Here is a 14,006-nt window from a genome sequence, read left to right as displayed (position 1 = left end):
AACCCTGAACCTTGGTGTTATAACACCACGCTCCAACCAACTGAGCTAACCAGTGGGCCCTCCTTTCCTTTATAATGGTTTATTTTATACTTAAGAGCTTTTGCTAAAAGATAATTATTTATTAAGCATCCATTTCATGGGTCACCTATATACAGTCTTTGTTCTCCTAAGGATTAAGTTAGAAAATTCATACACACAAGCAAATGAGGACAGTTTTGTAAATGCTACTTATTGGTTAACCACTGAACATAAGAACACATGTGAATATTGTCACTCATGCACTTATACATTCATTTAGCAAAACATTTGAATACCTGATATGTGCAATGTGTGGTATACATGACTTAAGGAACTAGTAATAAGTAAAATCTTCCCAAACAAAATTAATTGTGGCTTAAATCAACATAATCATAATTATTAGTACTTAATGTGCTGATTGTAAAGTTGGAAATGAAAGGGAGTTGTTTTTTTTTTTTTACAGGTAGAAGATTAGGCTAGATGACAGACATCTAAGTGGGCTTAGTGAATCACATCACAATTCCTATAACACATTTCACATACTAAACATCAATTGACCATTTATCTAACCAGGCTACAAAATTAAGGGTACCTAACATTAAGGACTTACATTTTGAGACTGTTGTGACAGCCCATATTTCACAGCATTATTTTGACACTTGAATCTGTTCCTATACAGGGTGTATGGCAGAACAAAAGAAGCTGGTGTTGACTTACTATACATTTTTTAACTACAAAAGCTTTTTACCCAGTATTGAGTGTAGCAACTTTCCAAACTGAAAAATCTCAAAGGAGATTGCTGGAGCAGGCTTATTTTTTGTTTGTTTTTAAAGCAAGAAAGGTTACACAGAATAAACTGTATTGTATTTTAAGGTTATTACAAATACCCACCTCTTAAAGATGCATAAGAATCAGTAATAGAAAGAATGTGTATTGCATAGTAAAAGGATGTCCTTTAAAATAACTAGAAAACATAAAACAGTTCCACACTTGATTAACAAGTATTTGGGGAAGAAATGTTGAATGAGAGAATTGATTATAGATTATTAATTGGGTAAAAGTCCCTTATCACTCTGGGATTCCGTGAATCACGTTGCAATTCCCACTGACACGGCTTTAAATATTAACATCAGTTGATACTAACATTCTCTGTAAAGATACAAAATGAAAATACATAATATTAAGAAAATCTTTTGTGCATCATAACTACAGCTTTTTAAAGCAGGAAAATGTCCAAATAAGTGTTGGATTAGCATCTATATTTCAATCTTTCAAACCTATTGAAAACAAACACTAACATCTAAGTAGCCAGATAGTCTGGGTTTTAAAAAATTGTTCCATGGTACTGGTTAAAAATTACTTTAAAAGTGTTTTAATTTTTAAAGTATACCTAATTTTTCAAATATTTTATGCTATTATCTATTGCATAAATACTTTTTGTATATGTATTCTTAAATTTTAAACAGTTGACTGTGCAAAGGTGGTATAATTTTGGATGTGTAATTTCTAAGTAGTTTAACTAGATTTCCAGTCACCTCATTCAAAAGCTTGGTCATTTTGTTTTTCCCATGAGAGGGAAAAAAGTCAAAGTAAGTTCCAAAGACTCCTCAAAGTAAGTAAAAGATTATGCTTGTAGTGGAAGTTGAAGGCTGGAGACAGCAGCATACAGCGATGGATTGTGACAGTGGTGGCCTCTTTATTAGTGCTTGTCTTCTTGCTTATTTTTTAAAATTTTAACAAAGGCAAATTGTTGTAATAAACTGTTTTTTTGTCTTGTTGGTTTTTAATTTTTGATGCATCAAGGGCATGTTAACTGATTTTTTAAATTCCTCATTTTGTTTCCTCCCATTGTTCTAAAGTAAGACTTCAATATTATTAAAACCGTAAAAGATGATCCACCCCAGATGAACAAAGCATCACCAAGGGAAAAGAAAACTTTTTATCTTTACAGAAAACAAATGTTAAGATTATATGTAGATGTATTCTTTACATTGGATATTGTATTAGAGTCCTCCTTACAGGAAATGAAATAGTTCTAGTACTCTTAGCATTAGAGTTCCTAGACTGGTGTCTATAGCTACAGTTTTAAAATGCATAATCTGAAAATGAAGTTAATTTTGCATTATAAGAGCACACCTGATCTATGTAAAAAGTGTCCATTGGTGTATTTTTTTAAAGATAAAGCACTTTCATATTAACAAGTAGCATGTGTATGAATTTTAGATTTTCATATTTGTTGTGTCTGTATTCAGTGAAGTAAAATTGAGCATTCAAACGTTTATTGATGGCAACATTAACTATTAAATTAAAGCACCTTATACTCTGCTGCTTAAACTTGCTTGTAATTGCACCTTTGTTACCTGCACATTTCCACATATATTGTAACATTGCTTCATGTGGGTCTGGATGGAAGGTTATTGGGCCTGCAGGATCATTTATTTATATTGTTTATATTACAATAATATATTGTAGACCAGTTGTAAGTTCATTTCTTTACAAATAAAAGCCTCTTCCATTTAGCTGGCCTATTGAATAATTTTTTTTTCTTTAAGCTTCTGAGACATAGGGAATCCTTTGTAACAAAAACAAAGCTTTAATGAGAGGTTTGAAATAAAGTCTCCTGATTTAAAATCTGCAGAGTATAAATCTTTAACTAAATCCAACATATTTAAAGGGCCGGCCCGGTGGCGCACTCGGTAGAGTGCGGCGCTTGGGAGCGCGGCGGCGCTCCCACCGAGGGTTCGGATCCCGTGTAGAGACCAGTCCACTCACTGGTTTAGCATGGTGCGGGCACGACACCAAGGGTTGCGATCCCGTTGCCGGTCACGGTACGGGCGCGACACCGAGGGTTGCGATCCCGTTACCAGTCACGAAAAAAGACAAAAAAAGGCGGGGGGGAATTTTAGTCCCATATTGTGGCCAATTAGAAGGCGAAGCATTCAGAGGAAAAAGTAATAACACAGAGAAGTAAAAGGGGCCAGGTTTAGACGTTCTAAACTGTTTAAACACATCCTGTTCCATTGAACACAGGATTTTTACTGAACTGTGGATGCAGTTGGCCCTCTCTATGCATTTGGTTTTATAGAACAATGTGATTTTTATTCGTATTTTCTCAAGTATTTTAAAATATTGTAGCACCCAGTATAGTGGTTATTTCTCTTTCCTGCAGTGTCTTAACAGACCCTGACACAGGGGTGGGCTTATGATTCAAGTCAGACTACTCAGTCATTCCCTGAGACTTTATATTTGAAGTTAGAAGATGCTTTAAGTTGGAATAACAAGTCCTGAGCTTGGCAGCCAGAATGCCTACCACGTGGACAAACAAAATGGAAATTGACATCCCAGAGAGATCTAGTAGTTTACCATGTTGTCTTTCCAATTATAATGGCTCAGATTGGGTTTGTATTACTTGCAACCCAAAGAATTCCTGACTAATTTATCCAGCAGCATTTCCCAACTTGTCTTTCTAGATGGCTAGTGTTAAAGAGTTACTAGTCTCAATAAATGGGTTTCTTCATTATAGGAATTCAAAGCCTTAAAATGTTCGTGGGTACAACATTCTTCACATCTAACTGAAATGAACCTTTTGAAATGAATTCTTTTGAGAAACAGACTAATGAAAGGCAGTATAGCGCAGTGGTAAAGAGCACAAACTCTGGAGCCAGACTTCTGCATTTGAATCCCAGATCCCCCAATTACTAGCTGTATAACCTTAAGTGAGCTTCTTAATTTTGTTTTAATTTCCTCACTTATAAGAAGGGGATAATAATAGCACCCAGAGTGTTGTGAGGATTAAATCAGCTGCTGCATGTAAAACACTTAAAACAATGCCTGGCACCTGAAAGGACTTCCAAAATCTTCGCTATTCTTAGTGTTCCTTAACATTTGTTATAGAACATTTTTCAAATAATGGAAAGTAATCTATTTGTGGATCATGAACTCAATTTAGTGGGTCTCAACCAGCATTTTTAAAAAATGACACAAAAAGTGTCTGCATAACATGTAAAGGTAAGAATTGTTATGACATACACTTACATACATAGATATATGGGACATGATGAAAAAAATACATCTTACTATAAGTGTCAAAAAAAATTAGAAACTACCCATTTAGGAAACGCTAGGTTTAGATTCATGCAACATATATTAGTATTTGTAATTGGTGACCAAAGTATGTAGCTTAATTCATAAAGTGACCTCAGATTACTCTGCCACTCATATTGCTTTACTTCATTGGTTCTTGACCATGGGCAGTGGTGCCTACTCACCAGAGGACGTTTGACAATGTCTGGAGATAGTTCTGATGATCAGTGCTGGGGAAGGAGGTGCTACTGACATCTGGTGTGATACATTGCTAATGTGATTATAATTTGACATGCGAGTATATGACATACAAGTTGTAACTGAAAATGAATCTGGCATGTCATAGAAAGAGACCTAGTTGCTACTCCCAATTCTATAAGGTACACAACTGAAACTCCTTTGCATTAAGGACAAAGACATATTTTTTAAAAATTAGCTGCATTTAAAATGAGCTAATCTTTCCCTTACATTAAAGTTTATACCAAATCACTTTGAGAAGGGTCTTGATGTTCTTGCTCTGAATTTGATTAAAATGTTTATTGAAGTTCATATCTTAAAGTTGGCAGTGAGATCTCAGATTTACATAACAGATTACATCCAGCAGTTTTCTGGGTAACACAAACATCAGTATGGCCAAACATTAATTCATTTCACCTCTGTATTAATGAAGTAATATTTGTAACATACAGTGTTCCTGAACAAGAATAAAAACTTCTTGTAATTATTTTGTTTTTAAAAGAAAACACTATTTAATAAATAATATCATAGCCCCAAAAGACACATTCTGAAAAGATTTGAAGGTGAGGGGGAAAAAGCTTGAGTTCAATTTTTTTTTTTTTTTTGGTATGTCCTAAGTTGCCATTCTTTCCTGTTTGTAAAATTAATGATGCTTATTATAGTTGTAAGTTTTAGTTAGTTTTAACATGGCAACATATTAACAAATTATTATTGATATAGGCTTTTCAGTTTGCTCAAGATTATGAATTGTAAGTGGAATGAAGCAGTATTTCCAGTTGACAAATGGATCCACAGGTAATGCAATGTCTCTTAAATTAAGCTTGTGACAATTAAACCAGTAAACTATGGCAATGAGAAAACTATTGACAAAGTACAACCAGGGAATGTTCATCTCAATATATGCTGGAATCTGTACTTTAAGTAAAAGAACGATTACTTGAAGTAGTACAAATGGTAACCAGGTACCCAAAAAACAAACTATGAGCTTGGACAAGAGTATTTTTTTAGAGCTCACAGTATAACTAGAGTGGGATGAAAACGGAAAATATAGGATAGTCTCATTCATATAGGAAGTTATCCTAATAGCCTGTACCAAGGTAATAACTTCTGACCAGGAAGTTACAAAAGCCACAAATAAAATCACCATCATGAAAAATGACAGCCAATAAGTCTGAATGCTGATATAGAAAGGGCATTGATAAGAATAAACATTCTGTGCTTTTAGGCTTTGGTAGATAGCTGGATCTCCCAAAACATAAACAAGAACTGAAATCCAAATTAAAATGACCGTGAAGAAATACAATAATTTTTGACACTTAAATGAAAGCATGGTGGTTTTAGAGAAATTCAGGCAATAATCTATACAAGTTATCAGGAAAACTGGATAATGCAAAAAGCCATAAGTAAAGGAAATAATTTGAGTAAATAGGCAGATATGGTATTTAGTAAACCTAAAGCCTAAAAGTACAAAATCCCTGAAATAGGATATAATGGAAATATTTACCAAAAGTAAAAGATCAACAAATGCTAGTGAAATGCAAAAATATTCCATAAAATTTTGACAGGTGTTTTTTCTTCTCATTCCTAGCGTGAAGATATTTAACAATATTTTCCCAAGTATGATCAAGAACAGCAGACAGTTAACATCTAGAGGCTGGTTTGTTTGATGTAACTGGGACTGAAAAGAGCAGTTCTCTGAAGAAAGAGCAGTCATATTTTTAGTTAAATTTCAAGAAGCCCTGCTGAAATACATATAAAACACTGCTTCACTTTATTTTCCATCCCTGCAAAAAAAAGTGAAAAGAAAACCTTGATGTCATCTTGACGCTATCTCCATTTTAAAACTACAAAGCAAGTACTTTTGTTCTCAAGAATCTAATTTAATTCAATTCTTTCCCCAAATAATTAAATATATAAATAGGAATGTATTTCTCATAATTCTTATAGACTATAGAACATAATGAAAAGGAATTAATGTATATACTTTGGTTATTTTTTGAGACCCAGATGGTCCAGAACTCTGATTTTTAAACCAAAATGTTACATATAAACTTCTATATAAGTATAGGATATAATAACTTATAAAAGAGACAGAGAAATACATTTATCTACTAGAGCCAAAACTCATGCCTAAAATAGCAGAATGATAGTAATACTCAAAAAAAAAATTACCGATAGCCTTTAATCCAGTCCCACTCTGACTGCAGACATTACCCTAACCTGCTTTTTTGTCTTTTTGTCAGTGAAATTTAGAGGCCATGTTTATGGTGCCCTTCAGCATAGCATTTTTTTTTTAAAGGTTTTTAGCTGCAGAGTCATTCAGATTAAATCTTTCTCTGAAGCTCAAAGATTTAAAACAGATGATTCAGCTGAAAACAACAGGATCATAGGTAAAGGAAGGAAAGATAACGGTTTATCTTCTGGATTTGAACTTTCAGGTATGTCACTTGGAGAGACAGGGAATACAGGGAAGGAATAGGGACTAAGTATGGATACCCCAGAAATTAAGCAGCGGTTGGTTTTAGGCAAAGGAGCAGGAGTTGAGACTTAAGTGATAAATGCATTTGGAAGCAGGAAAAAGGAGATGATGAAAGAGGTCAGAGAGGAAGAAATCGGGAAAAGATAGAAGGAAAAGAAGGAGACTTAAATTTTTCCTTTAAAATAAAATTTATCCTTAAAAAAAAAAATCAAAGTTGATCTAAAGTTGATTCTGCATACTGTTCAATCACAGTATTTATAAATAGCAACTTGACTCAAACAATGACAAGAGACCCACCCACAGATGTCCACAACTGGAGATGGGTTAGAAAAAAATATATGGTACATCCTTACGATATACTATTATGGAGCCATTGAAAATGTTTCTCAGGATAGGAGGAAGACTTAGTTTTCACTCTACTTTCTCTATACTTATTAAATTTTAAGCCTTGTAAATTTCTGATATATTTTTAAAATGTCATGATAAATTTACACAATGTGTTAAGTGAAATGCAGATTACTAAATTATGCAGCAACATGCCATCTAATTTTTTGTAAGAAATTATACATGCATAGAAAAAGACTAAAAAGCTACACATCAAGTTATCAATATGGTATTATTACATGTGTAGGTTTTTCTGTATTTCCCAATCTTTGATGAAAAAAATGAGGGAGCATTGAGTCTGAAAAGTGAAGAAACTGAATTTGCCTAAGAGCAGATCATTGATGATTAGGGAGTAATGAGGAGATTGTCTGAAGGTAAAGAAAATAAATTGGTGTGAGAGAGGGCTATCATTTCTGTTGATAGACCGAACCCTTCCTTACTTTCATGTCCATAAATCTACTATGTCATAAGCTCACTCATTAAGGTACACAAGTAATGTATCTATTTATACACACACGTATATATGTAAAGATAGTCATAAAAAATACACTATGTCCATAATTATAGGTATAAAAGAACCAGTAAAACAAACACTTTCCTACAAGTTTTTTTCTATACTCATACTACAATTTAACTTTAAAAAGTTCCACTTTTCTGAAACTTTTCTTACCTGAAAAAGTTCCACTCCAGATATGATGTACAAAGGCATAGAAACAGCTGCCAACTTGCCAAGAGCCGTTGGCCTTTTAAGTGGTGTTGCTTGGATAAGGAAGCCTGATGGAAAGATAAGACCATAAGAAGTCCTCTTTGTGCTAAGAAAAAACAGTCCTACTGTTAAACAGCCAATGTTGGTTTAATATGAGTGTAAGGAAGGGAAATAGTGTGGGTTCATATTTATAAAGAGCCATTTTTAAAAAATGTATCTTTAGAGTAAAGAAATAAAAAAGAATTGTCTTTATCAAATGATTTTATGTTTTATTAGTCCTGTCCAAAATTAAATACATAAAGCTAAGTAGGCAATATCCGATGGGTGGTTTCCAAGTTTCCATTCATCGTTGACTCTCACAGGTGGAGAGCCAACTAACTAGAAGGCCAGAAAAGCAGGCTAGTCCCTGGAGGAGGACTCGGGCCTAGAGGAGGACTGTAGTGTCTCCTAGGAGCTAAGGAAGGTCTGAAGAGGAGGAGGCAGATCAGCCATAGACACGAAGGCACTAAGAACCTCTTCAGAAGAGGATTGGAAGAAAGAAGACAAGTCTGAAATGAAATATGTGAGAATCATAAAGCTAAAAGAAAAATAAGACTCAGGGAAGATATGGAACTTGAAGCAATAAAAAGCAATCGAAAGGAAGTATACTAGAAAACAAGATTTGTCATTTTGCAATGATTTCTGCATACCACGATCATGGAAACCAATCAAAACTTTCTTAGACGAGACCACTTCCCCCATAACCACTAAAATTCCAATATTTTGTTCTTTAAACCAGCTTTCAGGACAAGACAAAAACCCTTTGATAAGCTATGTGTCCCAAATTTTCCCTTAAAAAATGTTCACAGTAACTACAGGAATTCAGATATTTTTAAGTTATGGTCCTTTTCCTGCATGATTTTTTGAATTACTTATAAATCAATTTATATGCCTCATAAGCAACCTAAAAAGTTAATGTGGAAGTCCTTTTCAGGGCATCTTGTCTCTTCCATGGGCTTCCTTTGTGATCCAGCCCAGTTTGGAAGTATTAGCAGAGCCTCAGGGAAACAAACCATGATTTCTTTTCACTGAGTCAGTCTCTGCTTTTCTATTTATAATCCAGTGATTTCTTAACAATACACCATACTTACTCTCCAGTGGGTCTTTCTTGAGTGGTGATCTTCCTATTTTATTTCAGTTTTACTGCCTTCAATTATGTTACTTTTGGTTCTTGCATTTCATTTTGCTATACCAAAATGCCATGTGAGTAAGCTCTGTGTAAAAGACAGAAAACAAAAATAGCCATCATTAATAGCCATCTTAATAACTGGAGTCCAGTGTAACTGGCTCCAGATCCCTGCTTAGAAAAACTATCACTTTCTGGGCCGGCCCGGTGACGCACTCAGTAGAGTGCGGTGCTTGGGGGCGCAGCGGCGCTCCTGCCGAGGGTTCGGATCCCATATAGAGACCGGTCCGCTCACTAGTTGAGCGCGGTGCGGGCGCGACACCGAGGGTTGCGATCCCGTTGCCGGTCGCGGTACGGGCACGACACTGAGGGTTGCGATCCTGTTACTGGTCACGAAAAAAAAAAAGACAAAAAAAGAAAGAAAAAGAAAAACTATCACTTTCTATGCGATTGGAGCCAGTAACTAACTGCTTATATTCTTAGTTTCTTCCCAGCAAAAGGAAGAAAGAGGATACTTAGATTAAAAGTACACCAAAGACTCTGAGATCTCTCAGAGTGCATATAACATAGTACCCATGCAAAGAAATCTCACTTTCTTTTGCAGTTTCACCCATGGGCTAAACCAGCAGTTCTCAAAATCAGTTGGTATATCACACATCATATAGGTTCTGGAAAATCCTCTGTACATTCATGAGAGATGGAGAGTAAAAAAAAAAAAAAAAAAGGTTAACATCTTCAAGTATTATAATCAAATAGTTGTGCTGCATAATCTCATGCAATCTCAGAAAAGTTTAACAAAACCATGTATATGTATTAAACAGTAGAATGGGAAAATGAACACAGTTAACATTAACATTCTGGTCTCCTGCTGTGAAGAAAATGGAATTAGTACTGCAGCTGTATTTGCTGAGCCTGTTGAATGGACAGAGCCTGTGGGAGAAATAATATATTGAGGCTTGTCAGAGGTTTTACATACTATTTATCTAATCCTTACAACAATCATGAAAGGCATATATTATTTTCCCCCATGAGGAAACAGGCTTGGGGTTAATAAGCACATTTCCCTGGATCTCATGACTAGTTAAGTGTTGGAGCTGAAGTTCAACCTCAGGTCTGATTTCAAAGCTCATGTTCTTCAGTACACCACAATTATGACTCAATTCAACTGGGAATGTAGAGAGACCCAATTTATATATGTGAAAGAGCTCTCTAAAAAAGTAACATCCAAGAGTTACTGTGTTGATTCCTGATAATCACAAGATATGACTAACTGGATATCTGGTTAATGTGATTTGGATCCATTTGGATAATGTGATTTTATTCTTCTAAAAGGTAAATATAAACTCTTTAATATGTGGTCCTTGCTTGATATGTAACCAAATTCAGTGAAAAAAGTAAAATGTCACTTAACTCTGATAATTTAACAAACAGATGTTTTATATTCATTCATTTACATAGGATAAAGGTTTTTATTTAACTTATTTTAAAAATAGGTTATATAATTCACATGGTACAAAACTTGAGTTACAGAAGGATATATAGTGAAAATTACCAGTCCTACATAATTCTCTAGTACCCCCACCATGCCCATCACTATCCAGAGCAGTTTTCCTCCCTAGATAAAACCACTGTAACCAGTCACTTGTGTATCTTTCCAGAGATATTCTAAAGCAAGATTTTTAAAAGAAATTTGAAATTTCCTTGTGGTTAAGGCAACAACTAGCAAGGGATTCTGATACCCAAAGAGAGAGATGGAAGAATACACCACTACCTATGAAGTAGTCTTGCCAAAAAATCAAAACCCAATGGAACCTGTAGATTCAACTACTGATTTACAAGAAAAACAGGACAGAAGAACATGTTAAATAACCCCACTGGATGAAGTAAACAAAATCCAGATGGTGGTAAACTCTACAGGACAAACAACTTGTTTCTTCAATAAACTATCAATACCACAAAAAATTAATGTCAACAAGTACAATGTGTAGAACTTATTTGAATTCAATGAAACAAAGAATAACACTTATAAGATGGCTAGAAATTTGAACACTGACAAGATTTAGGATATTATGGAGTTTTTAATTATTGGTATGACAACAGTATTATGGTGTGATGGGCTGAATAGTGTTCCCCCCAAATTCATACATTGAAGCCCTGACCCCCAGTATTTCAGAATGTGACTGTATTTGGAGATAGAGCTTTTAAACAGGTAATTAAGATTAAATGAAGTCATATGGGTGGGCCCTAATCCAATCTGACTGGTATCCTTACAAGAAGAAATATAAACACACAAAAAGAGACACCAGGGATGCTCAAGCACAGAGGAAAGGCCATGTGAGGACAGAGAGAGAAGGCTGCTGTCTGTAAGCCAAGCAGAGAGGCCTTGGGAGAAACCGGCCCAGCTGATACCTTGATCTCAGACTTCTACCCTCCAGAACTGTGAGAAAACAAATTCGTTCTTTAAACCAACCAGTGTGTGGTATTTTGTTATGACAGCCCTAGAAAACAAATACATACGGTAATTTTTAAAGTCATTATTTTTGGAGAAAAAAATTTAAGAAAAAAGAGTCAGAATGGTGTCAGGCTTCTCAGCAACACTGGAACCCAGAGAGGTCTTCAATTCTAAGGGATTGATAAGTTCAACTAAATCAAAATAACTCTTGGCATAAAAACCGTAGGCAAAATCAAAAGAAAGCAAACTGGAGGAAAAAAAATGACAAAATACTAATCTCCCTCATTTAGAAAGGGTTCTTGGAAATCAAACAAAAAAAAAGACCAAAAGCCCATTAGTGAAATAGTAAAATGAGCAAAGGATTTGAAGAGACGATTCATAAGAAAGGATAAATGGGCTATTAAACATATGAAAGGAGGGTGAGCATCACTCATAAAATGAAAAGTGGAAATTTAAACTCTACTGTTTGCTCTTAAAAGATAGGCAAAACCCCAAAATTTGTCAACAAAGTGTCTTTGGTGAGGCTGTGGAATAAATGGGTACTCTCAACCACTAGTAAGACTGAGGAATATAACTGGTGTAACTCCTGAGAAAGGCAATCTGACAATATTAAAATTACAAACGTGTAATGCAGTTCCTGTGAGCCAACAACACTGCTCCTCAGGATTTATCCCGTAGATTTACTTGCATGCATGAAAAAATAAGTGTTTATAAGAGTATTCATACAAGCATTATTTATAATAATAAAAGATTGGAAACAACTTATAACTTAAACAAGTTATTATGAACTTAAATATCCATCAATAGGAAACCATTAAATAGGGCCGGCCCATGGCTCACTTGGGAGAGTGCGGTGCTGATAACACCAAGGCCAAGGGTTCGGATCCCTATATAGGGATGGTCAGTTAGCTCACTTGGGAGAGTGCGGTGCTGATAACACCAAGGCCAAGGGTTCGGATCCCTATATAGGGATGGTCAGTTAGCTCACTTGGGAGAGTGAGGTGCTAACACCACCAAGTCAAGGGTTAAGATCCCCTTACTGGTCATCTTTTGAGAAAAAAAAAAAAATTTTTTTCCCAAGCTGATTCTGAAATGTATATGGAAACACAAAGGACCAGAACAGTCAAAAAATTTTGGAAAGAAAAAGCCAAAGTTCAAGGACTTACCTGAGTTCAAGACTTACAAATTATAAAATGCAAGAAAATGAGCTGTTGGCTTTATGGTCCATAACACACAAAAAGGTGCCTCTGGGGTAGAGAGAGTGACTATAAATACTCATGAGAGAAACTTCCAGAGTATGAAAATGTTCTGGATCTTTGGATCTTGACTGTTGTTTACATAGGTGCATACATTTATCAGAGCTCAACATTTAAGATCTGTGCATTTTACTGTATGTACCTTGATAAATTTTTAAATGCTTAAAAAATGCCCCCCCCCAACACACTACTAAACTCAGAATTGATTAATTACACATATTTTCAGAAGCCACAGATGTGTGTGTGTGTGTGTGTGTGTGTGCTGTCTGTCTCTGTCTCTATTTGGTCACCATAACATGTAGGGAGTTAATGTACGGGTGGCTAATGATTTAATACTCATTTTTAAATGTTTTAATTATACCATGTGAGACACACAAAAATATACTTAACTATATGTAAGTTATGAAACATAAACTCACCGTACATTCATTCACTCATTTACTCCAAAAATATTTATGGAGGGCCAAAAATATATTCTAGGCATCCCAGTTCAAATTGTGACTCAATCACAAATACAGTGCGCATATTCCATTTTTTCTAAATGTAAGAATCTGAGAGTACCTTTCAAAATAAAGTTTACTTAACATGAGGTTCCTGGTCTGTTTACGGGAGGAAGAAAGTATTGGGTAACCTAACAGTCTCAGACTTCAGAAGCAAAAACAAGTTTGGGGGGCCGGCCCGGTGGCGCACTGGATAGTGCACCGCTTGGGAAGCGCGGCGGCGCTCCCGCCCGAGGGTTCGGATCCCACATACAGACCGGTTCCCGCTCACTGGCTGAGCGAGGCGCGGGAGCAACACCGAGGGTTGCGATCCCGTTGCCGGTCCTGGTCCGGTACGGGGGCGACACTGAGGGTTGCGATCCGTTGCTGGACACGGAAAAAGACAAAAAAAAAAAAAAAAAAAAAAAAAAGTTTGGGGCCAAACAGGCCCCGCAGAGTCAGGTTTTTCTGGGGGGTCATTTCAGGCCTTCAAGAACTACAGGCCCATCTACTCCGCCTCCCATGTCCCAGAACCACTGGAAGATGGGCCCTGGGAGGACCCTCCCCAAGGGGGGCTGCTGCCTGGGCAGCAGCATCTACTAGGACTCAGGCCGGGAGGAAAGGAGCGCCACCACCACCACAGGCAGCTGTTTGCCCTTCCGCAACTTCCCTTCCACTCCCCCAGTACCCCTTAGAGTGACATCTCAAAGTCTGCCCTAAGCCAGGCCTGGAGGTGGGACGATGGAT

The 14,006-nt window shown here is 36.1% G+C and overlaps 1 protein-coding gene across 2 annotated transcripts in view; it reads right to left on the bottom strand.

Moving 5' to 3' along the window:
* Window positions 1–4,619: 4,619 nt before the first annotated feature.
* GPR160 (G protein-coupled receptor 160) overlaps window positions 4,620–14,006 on the bottom strand; it is a 16,161-nt gene continuing 6,774 nt past the window's right edge. For both annotated transcript variants that reach the window (XM_008576148.1, XM_008576149.1), the window contains 3 exons: window positions 9,038–9,160; window positions 7,872–7,975; window positions 4,620–6,122 (listed from right to left, as the gene is read on the bottom strand). In XM_008576148.1, the coding sequence (XP_008574370.1) occupies window positions 5,036–6,052 (1,017 nt within the window). In that variant the 5' untranslated portion in view covers window positions 6,053–6,122; window positions 7,872–7,975; window positions 9,038–9,160 and the 3' untranslated portion in view covers window positions 4,620–5,035. The remainder of the gene's footprint in view (window positions 6,123–7,871; window positions 7,976–9,037; window positions 9,161–14,006) is intronic.

Source organism: Galeopterus variegatus, unplaced genomic scaffold, assembly GCF_000696425.1.
Source record: "Galeopterus variegatus unplaced genomic scaffold, G_variegatus-3.0.2 Scaffold1299, whole genome shotgun sequence".
Lineage (NCBI taxonomy): Eukaryota > Metazoa > Chordata > Mammalia > Dermoptera > Cynocephalidae > Galeopterus > Galeopterus variegatus.
Note: the sequence above shows the minus strand (reverse complement) of the source record. Positions and strands in the feature narration are given on the sequence as shown.